This window comes from Mesoplodon mirus (genome assembly GCF_964341445.2).
Source record: "Mesoplodon mirus genome assembly, chromosome: 10".
In the NCBI taxonomy this organism is placed as follows: Eukaryota; Metazoa; Chordata; class Mammalia; order Artiodactyla; family Ziphiidae; genus Mesoplodon; species Mesoplodon mirus.
In genome coordinates, this window is record NC_138986.1 from 50,332,968 (window position 1) to 50,346,941 (window position 13,974).

Consider the following 13,974-nt stretch of genomic DNA (forward strand, 5'->3'; position numbering starts at 1 on the left):
TGACACACATGCTCAACCTTAGGAAAGAGGACATACAGTCCTCCCTCAGGATCCACAGGGGATTGGTTCTAGAACCCCTGCATATACCAAAATCCGTGGATGCTCAAGTCCTTTGTGTAAAATGACATAGTGTAGTCGGCCCTCCATATCCGCGGGTTCTGCATCCTCGAATTCAAACAACCACGGATCAAAATTCCATTTGCAGTTGGTTGAATCTGTGGGTGTGGAACCTGCAGCCATGGAGGGCCGACTGTATACGTTTGGATCTAGAAAACCACAGGCACACCTGCCAGGGATGCCAGTCTATGAGACTTAGGGTTTCAGAGGCCTGAAATCTGTTTTAATTTTTCACCGTTTTTCATGAACTGCCACTCTACAGTGTTCAAACTGGCATTTCCTTGGGAAGAGGAGGTGATAATTTATATTCCAAAGGGAATTTCACAAGTAGGTTCTTTTGCTGCATTTAAAGTATAATTTTGCTCATTGAAAATTAAGTTTACATGTATTGATAATATCTAATACATATATTACTGGGTAAATAAAATAGATGACTTCATTTGTTTTTGAACATGTTCACAGAAACGATAGTCAAAGTGTGCTGAAAATATCAGGGCAATGAGGAACATATAAATAAGTGCATATATTTTTAATGTAAAACAACTTTTTTTTTTACCTTTTTCTAATTCACGCAAAATCGGTACAATCCTTGTATTCCAAAAGACTTCACCTACTTCTATTTCTGTATCCTTTTCTTGCAAGTCGAGTTTTGAGTCTGCAATAGAAACCCAGAAGAGGAGAAAGAGCCATGAAAAAGGAGTTATAACTGGAGCACCGCCATGAGACTGTGTTATCCATCCCTATAATTAACAAACTCTAGAATTACATTACACTTTGCCCCCCAAGCCCAACTAATTCTAATTAGAACTACATTTCTTCTAATCAAATCATCCCAAATTAAACTCAGATAAGATAATGTAAAGAAATCAGAACTTTAAACTCTGGGACACTGCATAAAGTCTTCAGCTTTGTAAATGCTGAAATTATTATCAGTGAGGCAAAGAGTTTGGAGTTGTTTTTTTGTTTGTTTGTTTTTTTACTTAAACATATCCCTCTGTAATATTAAATAAATAGAAAACTATCGATATAAAAGAATAAGGATTTTGAACATGTTTAATGAAAAACTATCTGAAAGGGAGGCCTGCAGGGACTATCTTTCCTATAGAAACTAAACTGTCCACATTATTGTGAGGCCAGGGCCGTTCACGCCCGTGGCTTTGTGTGGGGCGGTGGGAAGCCCGAGCTCCATGTGCTGGCAGATCTCAGTTCAAATCCCAGCTCCATCACTGATGCCCTGGGTGACAGGGGTCTGGTTTCTTATCCTTTCTGAGCCTCATCAGCAAAACAGAGATTAAACTATTTGCCTTCGGGGTTATGAGAATTCAGAGACATGATATAGGCAAAGCTCTGAGCCCAGTGCCTAGCGTCTAGTAACACTCAATCAATATGGATTTCACTTCCCTGATTAAAAAACCAACAAACAGATCGTCACTGTCTGAAGCGTATCGGGCTGTAGGATGTCGCCACATCACCGAGAAGAGATGCTGCCTGAGGTTTTAGGCTGTGGAAGAGTAATGGCTCCCACAGCTTGTATACTTTAGATCCAGCAGGCCTGTATTTAATTTCTGTCACACTATGAGGAGGTCCCCAAACTGTCACTAGTTTCCAGATGAAGAAAGTGGGGCTCAGGGTTATTAAGTTACCTGCCCAAGGTCATAGAGCTCCATAGCCCTTGCACTTGACCTCTTCAGGGCCATTCTGCCCTGAAGCAAACTGGAAAACTAGAAGGTAACGTTGGGGAGAAATGTAAATCACATTAGAAACTGCAAATAATGATTACATTTCACGCAGGCAAGCTCTCCAGGTCTAAAACACTGACAGTGTAGCCGGAGGGGGCACCGCTGTGCCGGGCACTAAGAAGCAGTGCTACAGACAAAATCCTCAGCCTTCCTTCTCTGAAGGCCACCCCCTAAGGCCCTCACCTGGCACCCAACCTATACTGGTTCAGGGAGCCCGTGCCTGCTTAGAGCAGACCTGGTACCAGTTAAGTGCCCCCGCAGTGGGTGCCTGGACCCTAAAAATGTCACATGGAGAGTTAGAAATCATAGGGGCAATCAGAAGGTTCTGCAGAGAGAGACAGAGAAGTGAAAGGGTGTGTGGCTTGTATATTTTTAGGGCGTTTTAACTCAAAACCAAGACAAGCTGACCAGGGAAGCCTGTTAAGCGCACTGGTTCTAGAGTCACTGTCTGGGTTTGACTCCTAGCTCTGTCACCTACTAGCTGACCTTGGGCAAGTTGCTTCACTTTCCCTCTGTAAAATGGGGTAACAATGAGCATCTCCAAGTATTGGGATTACAGGTTATTATCTTCTTTTACGTGCTCCTGTGTTTTCCGAAACCTCTCATGTATTACTCTTGAGAAAAAAATACACAACACATATTAAATTTTCCAAGCAGTGGTGATGTCACCCAGGAGAACCTGGACAGCTCTCCCGCCCAGCGTACAGGCCTCTCCCTGACACTCCGTGCTGGAAACGGCCACCCCCAGCTGCCGTGAGTCCAAGCTTGCTTTTATCACACCTTCCTAATATCAAGAGGGGCCGATGCACACTGGGCATGAAGAGCATTTGAGCAGCAAAAGCAGAGAGAAAGGATGTCAACAAAGCTGTTATTAAACAATGTAGGTGCTGTCAATGGTTTTCATAGCAAGGTTGCACAGAATCTGCCCAACCCAAAAGGAAGAATTCACCAAAACACATAGTTGAATTGTCTTTAGGACAAAACCAGTCCATATCAGTTCACAATCCCGTAGCCAAAACCTTTGGGACCAGACGTGGTTGGGGATTCAGAAAATTTTGAATTTGAGTAAGGCAATATGGTGCCCACACTGCATGACATACCACCCCCAGCGGGGTCTCCTAAGGCAGCACCCTGCAGCAAAACATGGGAATACTCACACTAAAGAAACAAAGACTGTAACTGGCCTCCCGTCAGTGAGGGTCAGGCATTGCCACTAAATGAGTTTGTGCAGTACTTCAGCTTTCAGAGCTTTTGGGGTTTCAGAATTGCAGGAAAAGGATTGCAGACCACCATCTCCATCTTTTGGATTATTACTTTTATGAATCTTCCCTAACATTGATAAATTATGGTTATGGATCCTAAAAGTAAACATGACTATTCAAGCAATATGAAAAAGCCATAGTGGCTCATATTCCCAGGTATCAGGCATAGTCAAAGTCCAAAGTATGCGAATAAATTCAACATATATCAAGGCAAGGGGAAAGCCAGGAGATAATAAGCCAGGCAAAAAATATAATAGACAACTATTTATGACACACTTAAATGTATTAGAAATACAGACTTCAAGTCCAATCAGTTCAAATCAGCCTTTTCACCTTCTATGCGACATGCTCTTTAGCAGGACCGCTCTGTGAGAAACCACGATTATCAAACCGTTTGTCAGGACAACCAAAACTGATAACGTGTTCACCCCAGGAAGAGCTGAATTACAGGGGTGAGCCAGAAATCACAGAGCAGTTTATTTAGCCTTTGGAAAGGAAAGGCCCTCGTAGGCCCTTCTGAATGTTTCTTCTCAGAACAGAAGTTTGCCAGACACTGTGGCGTAAGTCTGCTTTCAACCCTCTCCCAGGAACCCCTTTGCAAGCAGTGGTGTCCGGCTATGGCCTTTCACGTCACACACCTCCTCCAACTCTGCTCTCCACCAAAACCCCATGTTATACACTAACCCAGCTTCTACCCTAGAAACTGAAGCCTAGAGTCATGTGACTACTTTTTAAGATCCACAGATGACAAATAAATACAGTTTGTCTCAGTCCTGGGCAACAACCCATTTAGAAAGCACTTTCATCTAGGTTCACAGTTTGCTAGATATAAAAATTATGATTCAACAGGAAATTGGGTAAGTCAAGCAGAAATTTCAGCATGTTTTTGAAGATTTTGCTGTCTCAGTTGTTATAGTTCTTAACCACAGCTTCGAGTTGGGGACACAAAAACTTGACACAATGTTTATTGGCTGCTGTTTTTAGCATGTACACGTAAGATGCTTAGTAACAATGCTGATGAGGAAATCAGTCTAAGATTTTCCTAAGTACTACAGAAATTCCCATTGGTCACAAAAGTCATTTGATTGATAAGAAATTAGTTCTGAAGGTAATAAAATATTTTTGAACTGAATATTAGTTTGGTTTCATAAAAGATCATGTGACCAAAAAAAGTATGAAGAATATAACAAACACCTGTGTACCCACAAATAGTTTGGTCAAATACTAACTGTATTTTCATTCTCCTCCTTATTTCAAAGAAATAAACATTACAGATATTGTTAATGCTCTCTGTGTGCCTACCCCATCCATTCCCCTCCCCAGGGGTTACCACCACTCTAAATTGAATGATTATTTTTATCATGCTTGACTTTACATGTTTACCACATAGATCTGTAACCATAAACAACACATGGCATTGTTTTTCCAACTTAATTTTTTCATGTAATGTTATGTTTGTAGTCATTTCATTCAATATTATAAATGTGCTCTGGTTCATTTTTCTAACTGCTATGTTCCATTGTATGAATACACTTTGTAGCATTTCTAGCCTGTGATTTATATTGTTATATACTTTCTCAAACAGTTTAAAGTTGCAAAGGGCTGATTTCATATAGTTAATATAGTTTCATTTAAGGGAGCCACGATTTTGACTCAAGTATTGAACTTAAGAACAATGTGGATGTCAAGTTTTGCAACCTTCCAAGTGCTTTCACAAAATAATTTCTGTGCAGTCATTAAGATTGTAATCTACAGATGCTTGAGGCACTAGAGCTGGGTAACGGTAAGAGTGCTAAGACTGTTGTGAAAATAATAAAAATTTATCAAAATAAATGCCGACATGTGACCAAGCTGGACTAAGTTCCTGGAATTTTCAAAGAGTGAGCCAACATCAGACCTCTTTAGTGCAAATGATTATCCTACAGACGGAGATTCTGAGGATAAGATGAAGGAGTGCTGGGGACCTCTAAGAACACAGGAGCCTCACCTGTTTTGGCGTCTAGCCTGCTCCGGTCTGAGCTTCGGGAGCATAAGGAGGCCCCTGAACGCCTCTTCTCCTGGTCCCTGGGAGGAAGAGGAATACACACAACACTCAGCACAAAAGCCAAAGCAGTTCTCTTTTTGTTAAGTGTCAAGAGTCAACAGTTGGCTAAATATAATTTCTAAAGAAACCAGAAATGGAGTTTGGTACTCCATATTTCATTTAAAGCAACCTCTGATTTTCAACTGAGATTTACCTTTTAAAGACAAGTCAGATTTGCTTTACAATATGAAATACAGCTACTAGAAACAACAACAAAATAAATCCAAAGTTTATTTTGCAAATCAAAAAAACTGATTAAGGATCTACACCACAAGAGGTCACTGTTGCAGTAAGAAAGAACTCTGGTATGCTTGAATCACAAAGGCCTAGTAGCGTTTAGGGGCTGGAAAAGACCTCTTTCTCTCACACTCTGGTACACACGTGCTCCAGGCAAGAAGACTGTTCCCAAATTGGTCAGATGTGGCGAGGATCACACGGCAGGGTCAGATCTGGAACGCACGTCTCATTTTTCCAATTCACTGCTCTTTCCACTAAATCACTAAGTCTCCTGTCTTCATTTTATAATTTTAAAATTAATTAATATTCTCTAAAAAATTTTTTTGTTAAAGAAATATTTGACATGATAAAAAATCGAAGGTAAATTCAAGCAGTCCCCAGATGACAAATATTTTGTGTTTCAAATGAAAATTTGGTGGCTGGCCAACAGCAGGATTATATGCCTGGGTTTTTTGTTTTGAAGCTTATATACAATGTAGAGATGGTCTATGAAGGACGTAACTTCTCTTTAGCTAGAGCTGATACTTAAAACATTTACTTTTAAATATCTGTACAAAATTCCAAGGTAAAAAAAAAAACTACTTAGAGAATAATAGTGCAAGTTTTACAACAAAAATTTCATTTTCGCCATCAAATATAATATTTGCCGCAAAAATCATAAAGAATGCACACTCATGTGGCCAGGGTCACCCATGAACATCTGTGGCTGTCCACTGCTCCTGCTTCCTGTGTAGTGAGATCCGCAGCAAATGTTCAGTGCTGTGTCTTGGCCCTTGGCCTTGAATACTGCCCCAAGGATTCGTTTCTCCAAATACCGTTTTTTCCATAAACATTTCCTTTTTTAAAAAACACTTGATTTAACACTTCCTTTTATCGTACAATAGAGAAAAGATCGAGTTACTCTCCCCAAAAGGGTCTACTTATTTACTACTCTGAAACAATTGCTTTATTTTTATATACAGTAAAATCATAGATCTGGTAGCAAGATGTTCTGGCCAATCCAAGAAAGAAATGGGGATGGGAGCCTTTCTGTCAACACTCTCAGAGTAGAGATGCAAATGGAGATCTCAAAGAAGACAGAAGTAAAGAAAAACAACACTATGAAAAGGTAGAATACCAAAAGTTTGGCAGGGTGTAAGGCCAAGGAAGTTCCCAGACTTCAATTCTAGAAATAGCAAGAAAGTTTGAGGACCACAGAGACAAGCCTTTCTTTTCATTATGGTCCTAAACAGCTACTGAAATCAAGCAGGATAGTTTGCATCTAATGCAAGTCCCTGATCCATCCTCCCTGAGGACATGGCCGTGATGAGGCTGCCTCCGTAAATACCACATTTGTGTGTCCCCATTTGGAGGGGCAGTTAAGAGGGGTCCTTCTTATCAAATACCAAACCTTGACAGTGCTGGGTCCTACTGGTTCTCAAGAAGAGCGCAGGGTCGGCATCCACTAATCCTCTGTGTGATCATCATGGTACAGTGGTTGAGTGTGCAGGCTCTGGACCTAAACTCCCTGGGGTCTAATCCTGGGTCCAAGTATTGTCAGCCATGTGGCCTTGGTAAGTTACTTAACCTCTTGGCCTTGTTTTCCTTTTCTTAAAATAAGGGCAATGTCTCTACTGAGCACAGTGACTGGTATGTTTGAAGAACTTAATAAATTGTCAATATTCTTTTTCTCTTTTGTTCCGAGTCAACAAGCACCTGTCTGAGCAGCCCCGTGCTGGGTGTTACTGTGATAAAGAACGTATAAGACATTGCCCAGAAGTTTAAAATCTACTTTGAGGAACTAAGGACGTTTTTCTTTTTTTTAATGGAAAATTCTAATGGATTCTCTAATCAAATACTAGAACGTGAAATTCAGCAGGTGACAAGGACTAGAGGGATGCTGAGGAGGAAGTGATTACTGAGAGGGAGAAGTGGACCACAGGGTGGGACTTAAAAGCGTAAAAGTCAAACTGACAAATGACAACACTGCTCTCAGTGGGGTGGGGGGGGGAGTAGCATGAGTGAAGGTAAGGAGGAGCACGAGAAGCCTGGTGGGTAGGGTAAGGGGGTAACCGCACAGGGCCAGCAATGTAGGAATAGGTCTCTGCTGGCAGGTATCAGGAACAGCCGTCTGAAACTCTGCATTGAATCAATGGACCCAATTAGATGGGCAATAAGGGTCTGTCCTAGGTTCTTATACGAGGAAATGGTGAGGTTTGGAGTTATGTGATGATGAAAGTATTTAGGAGACTTGGAGGGAAGTAACAAGGACTCATTCTTTGAAGGTGATAGTGGGACTGGAGAAGCAGGAACAAATTCAAGAGACCCTATAAATGAAAAGTTGATAGGGTTCAGTGGATGATTTCAGGCAGAAGAAAGATGAAAAGGCAGAGCTGGAGGAACAGGACAGCAGGGTTGCCATACAGAAATGGGGAGGTGTGAGAGCAGCACGGTTTGAGGGGTAAAGCAGGTCTCTGTTTTGCCATGTTGAGTTTCTGATGAAAAACGGAGCGTCAGCAAAGGAGATGTGGAAATCAGGAAAGGAGCTCCGTGAAAAGTCAAAGCAGTACTCCGGGACTAGAGTTATCAGAAGAGTGGCTCAAAGACCAGAATCTCAGGACACGGCCTTGTCTCAGATAGTCACAGGTAAAGGACAGACACAGGAAAACGAGTCCAAAGCAAGAAGACAGAGAAAACATGCTCTCGTGCAGTCCAGCATGTTGAGAAAGTGAGCATGACTGACAGGTCCAGGAAGATGAGGATGGAGGAAGAACCGTCTGGTCTGGAGAGGGTAAGCCTAACAGGGTTTCCGCGCAGCTCAGGACCCACAGAAAGCATGAAGCGGGGAGAGAGGCATCCAGAAAAGAAATTCGCTCTCTGCTCAAGACTAGATGCCCTTGTACTCAAAGAAGAACTGTCTCACTGTAACTTTTACCCATTGATCTTGGCTCTGCTAATGAAACAAATCTTTATCCTTCTTTCTCTTGACCATCGTCGTGGTCACCACTTAAGTTCATCCCCTACAGCTTAAATCCTATGGTTCCGCCACTTCTTAGCTGTGTGACCTCGGGTTAAGTTTTTAACCTAAGCTTTGGTTTCCGTATCTGCATATGAGGGGGTGGTAAAGAACAGTGCCCCCAACGTAAGGCTGTGGTGAGGATTCAACGACGTGATGTGGAATCGCTTAGCACAGTTCCAGGCACACAGTAAATACTCAGCAAGTGTTTACTACTATCACGGCTGTCATCACTGTTGTCATTAACAAACTCCAGTCCCTTCAACTGTTCCTCATCAAATCTCTCCGTCAGCCTGTTCAGTTACTCAGAGTGAGTGTCAGTTTGTCTGGAACCCAGCACTGAGCTAAAGGTATGGCCTGAGGAGCAAAGAGGAAAGCTTCTATATGATGCAGCCTAAAACTGCATGAGCCGTTTTGGTGGTCACATCACAGTGTTGGTCAATTCTCGTCTTTTCTTCCATATGCAGCTAAAGGCAGATTTCCCCCATCTATGTTGGACTCATTAAATTTCAGTGTTATACTTGGCAAAGGGTTTCTGCCTATTAAATGTTTCTAGATCTTGATTCAAACATCCAGTATAAGTGTTCTTCTTCTCAGCTTTCTGTTCCATGCTGTTAAAGACCATAATTAATTTTTTTTGGAATATCTTTTGATGTACCAAGAATAAAACAATTCCAGAAAATATTCTTTAAAGCTCTTTTGTGAAATCCTTCTCTTTTTTTTTGAGGTACGCAGGCCTCTCACTGCTGTGACCTCTCCCGTTGCGGAGCACAGGCTCCGGACACGCAGGCCCAGTGGCCATGGCTCACGGGCCCAGCTGCTCTGCGGCATGTGGGATCTTCCCGGACTGGGGCAGGAACCCGTGTCCCCTACATCAGCAGGTGGACTCTCAACCACTGCGCCACCAGGGAAGCCCTGTGAAATCCTTCTTAAAGCCCCCAAAAGACCATTTCATTAGGATATCTTCATCTACAAATAACAGAAACCTAATTCTAACTGACTTAAACAGTAACTGGTATTGGCTCATGTAACCCAAAAGTCAAGCACTAGGGGTGGGTTTTAGGTGTGGTGTGATCAGGGCACTGGCTCCACCTTTCTGCAGTTCTCTGAGCTCTGCCCTTCCTCTGGTTCCATCTGTAATCCGGTTGGAGTCCTGAGGAAAGCATAGTGCGTATGGCACTCCCAGGTCTCTCTGCTGTAGCCCACATGTTTCAGAGCAAAAACAAGGTCCCCTTCTCCCAATCATTAACAAGAGTCCCACCTTTCACTCTGAACAACCAGAACCAAGCTCTGTAGCCAGGGCAACGTCATACACTGACCGAGTTACTACTGCCCATCCATGCATCAGTCACATTGGCAACATCTACTTCTGGATCATTTACACTCCAAAGAAAGAAAAGTATATTTCTTTAAAAGTATTCCAAAATTCAGATTTTGCTATAATTCAGACAGTTCTTCCAATTATTATGACTGGGGTTCTTTAGTCAGGGGTCAGCAACTTTTTCTTAAAGAGCCAGACAGTATATATTTTACACTTTGTGGGCCAAGTGGCAAAACAGAGGCTATTAATGTAGGTACTTTTGTAACCGTTTAAAATGTAATGATTTTAAAATGCAGAAAAAAATTCTCAGCTGAAGGGCTATAAAACAAACAAACAAACAAAGAAACAGACGACTGGCCAGATCTTGCTCCAGGGCTATAGATTGTTGACTCCTTCTCTGGAGCAATAGCTAAAAAGATATTAAGCAGCAGACTAAACGGTAGGATTTGGAATTAAGAAAAAATATATAATAAATTTCTTTCCATTTGGGAAAAAATTACATGTAAAAAAATGGAAAAGGAAATTTTAAAGGATATACATGATAAAAAGAAATTTAGGAAATCTGAGCTAACATTTTCCTTGCCCTAAGAAGATGACACTTCATTTTTAGAATTAGAGTCAAGTTGCATAGATTCCAGTCAGGTAGTAAATATCTTAGGCTCTGCAGTCACTCAGTCTCTATCACAACTACTCAGTTCTGTGGCTATAGTGTGAAAACAGCCAGGGACAGTAGGTAAATGAATGGGCGTGACTGTGTTCCAATAAAACTTTATTTACAAAAACAGGTAATAGGCTGGATTTGGCCCATGGGCCTTAGTTTGCTGGCCCCTGCTTTGTAGTCTCTTTGATTTTTTTTACTGCAATTTAAGAATACCACCATCAAAAGGTGGTGGTCCCTTTATCATGTCTTCATAGCCTGAAACACCAGATGCACAGTTTCTAGACATTAGCACTCTGTCTTAATAACTAACACTAAAATAGAATTCTACTTAAATGGTTAAAGAGAAACACAGTGAAATTAAAGAACATGATTTTAAAGGAATGGTCCTAAGATCAAAATTTTGATAAAGTCCTCCAAGGTAACCATAGCATTGGGCTGGTGGTCTAAGATTTAAAATATACATTTTGCATGTATTCTTGTACCTTTTTCAATGATCACTAACTGGTTATTACTCAAGTTCTATATGCAGAAACTTGATTGGACACTGCTTTGTAGCTAACCGCATTAGCTTAACTTAGTTAGGCTTCAATTCCCTTAGCTTAAAAGCCCACAGTTTCACGCTCCCCTTCACCTGCACAGCTCCAGTCTCAAGGCGCCTCACGTGAGAAGCGCTGTAACTTTTCACTGCGGCAGCTACGGGTACTTCAGCACAGGGGAGAGTTGCTGGCACTACCCTCTTCCGTGGCGTTACTGTGGAAATGATTCCACACCGGTTTCCATGATCTGCTCTCCATCCCAATGTCCCAGTGGGCTGCTCCAGCTCACACATCACCGTCTCCCACCAGAACTGCTACTGCTCCCCCGTCTCCGATCCTCCTTCACGCGGCTGCCAGCATCACTCTCCTGAAAACCTCTCAGCACTCCACGTAGTCTACAGCCTCAGGATCCATGCTTCCACTACACTGGGCCATCTGCCTTTCTTTGAACCTGCCACCACCAAGTCCAATCCCCCTCTGATTATGCTGCTCCTTTAGCAAAGAACATAGAGCCCCACCTCTTTTGAAAACCAGCCTCAAGGGGCAACCCAAACTCCACAGACCCCAGGAAACCTTCCCTGATCTTTAAGTCAGAGTTAGGTGCTCTCACCTCTAAACTCCCAAGGCGCTTTCTTTCAATTCTCCTTTGATTCCTCCAGCATTAGAGTCAATCATTGAATAGTGCTTCTAAAACTTTGTGTGAATTCAAATCACTTGGATACCTTATAAAAATGCAGATTCTAATTCAGCAGGTCTGGGGTGGAGCGTGAGATCCTGCATTTCTAACAAGCTCCCACGTGATACTGATGCTGCTGGTCTAGGGACCGCACTTGAGCCTCAGAGCCTGACATGCTGGTAAGGTTCTCATGGACAGGGTCCATTTGTGTACCTCCCAACCCCGCTAGCGCAGGGCTTTGCTTATCAACAAATTCTTATCGAATGGAAGCTGTCAAATAAGGCGGGATTCTACAAAGTCATTTTGATCAATGACTGTCTTTTCCGAATGCAAACAGTTTCTCAGCCACATTAATTAATTTCTTAAAAGAATAATGACTTCATTATTTTTGAAAAAATGATATATTTATTATTTTTTAAGGCCAGGCAATATAAGAAGTACAAAGAAGATTTAGAAAACCATCTAAGATCCCACCACCCAGAAATAAATATCGTTAATGTGTGGCAAACATCATTCCAGACATATTTTGCATATATTCAGATGAAAAGATAAAAGAATGAAAGAACAGAAGGGCAACTTAGAGGGAAGGGCAGATAAAAGATACATATAAATGGGATCATAGCATACGTGTCGTTGTGATTAAAAAGTAGGAAGTATAAATTTTACTTGAATATGTATGACAGAGAAACAGAAATTGAGGTGAAACCGAAGGAATTGTAGAACTTCAGATGAATGGGTCTTCACAAGAGACATTAGTTTCTAAAAGATTTCTCTAAAGTTAAGAAAAGAATGAAAAACATTAGGAGGCTAAAATCACTCTTTTTTAACTATATATTTCAATTTCAGACTATAGCTGCTGACAAATCTACTCCGTACTATGAAGTGAAGCGATTAGTACTCACACTTCCTCCCAAGTACCAGTTTTGGTTCTTTATGCTAATATTACACTGTCAAGGTTTCTGTTCCGTAACCATCGTTTTCAGAGTTGTTTAGCTTTCAGTAACTCACCATGAGTTTAATTCATTTAACTCACCATGAATGCTTTTACCATAGCTTCTCCATTCGAGTTCTGAATTTTGACTCATCATTTTGTTGTCAAAAAGTTTTCCAGAAAGTGCATGAGTACCATAGTCCCCAAATCCATTCGCATTTGAAAATGTCTGTTGCCTTTTTGCTGAAGGAACTTGGCTGGCAATGTAATTCTTGGGTTATCCTTCCTGTACTTAGGACTTCATAAGCCTTACTCCACTGTCTTGTGGCACCGAGAGGAGCTCTAACAGAGCCAGAGGCAGCCTGCCTTTTTTTCCTTCTATGTGACTTGCTTGTTCAGCCTGATGGCCATAGGATACCTTCTCGCATTTACCCACCCAATCAACAATTACTAATGGAGTGTGTACTATGTACTGGGTAGTATTCCGGTGCTGAGCACTACTGGAGATGTCTTAGTGTGGATTACTCCATATCGAATTTTGTTGGGACATGATGTGTCCATTGGAGCTTCAGATTCAAATCTTTATTTCAGAAAGTTGCCTTCTATTATGTTGATATTTTTCTTTTCATTATCTCTGCCGTTCTCAGTGGGTTGTTGTGAATATTAAATGAGTTAATACATGTAAATCACTTGGAAGAGTGCCTAGCACTTAGTCAAAGTAAGATGGAGGACGGGGAGGGGGAGGACAAGGACGACTTTCCTCTTCAGGAATACAAGTGTCATTCCTTCCATACCTATCTTAATCTCTCTGGTGATTTTTCTATTTTCTTATTCATTTCTTTATGTATGATTTCCTCTAGCTTATCCACCATGTCTGATTGCATTTTCAGCTGCTTTTATTCTCACTTTTAATTTCTAATGTGGCTTTTCTCTCCAAGTTTATACATTTTTCTTTCATTTCTTTTTTGAGAACTGTGAGCATATTTTCATTCTTTATGTGGGCTTAAAATCTCTAACTTGAATTCTTATAACCCAACAAAGAGCTCTTTTCGTCTTTTTTTAAAAAGAGGGTAACGACATTATCTGTAATTTCTCTGACACTATGGACAATTGTTTTAACTCTCCTTATTCTTGGAGGGTAGTTCCTTTTGTGATCCATTTCCTTCATCTGTCTTTTGTTATGTTCCTCACAAAGCCCATGCTCAAGTTCCATGTTAACTCTTTTTTTTTTTTTTTTTTTTTTTTTTTTGCTGTACGCGGGCCTCTCACTGCTGTGGCCTCTCCCGTTGCGGAGCACAGGCTCCGGACACACAGGCTCCGCGGCCATGGCTCGCGGGCCCAGCCGCTCCGCGGCATGTGGGATCTTCCGGGATCGGGGCACGAACCCGTGTCCCCTGCATCGGCAGGCGGACTCTC

At 41.6% G+C, this 13,974-nt stretch overlaps 1 protein-coding gene across 1 annotated transcript in view; it reads right to left on the reverse strand.

Moving 5' to 3' along the window:
• ARMC2 (armadillo repeat containing 2) overlaps positions 1-13,974 on the reverse strand; it is a 106,002-nt gene that overhangs the window by 65,556 nt on the left and 26,472 nt on the right. The window contains exons 6-7 of the mRNA XM_082633393.1: positions 5,106-5,182; positions 674-772 (exon numbers count right to left, since the gene is read on the reverse strand). Coding sequence (XP_082489519.1) covers positions 674-772; positions 5,106-5,182 — 176 coding nt within the window. The remainder of the gene's footprint in view (positions 1-673; positions 773-5,105; positions 5,183-13,974) is intronic.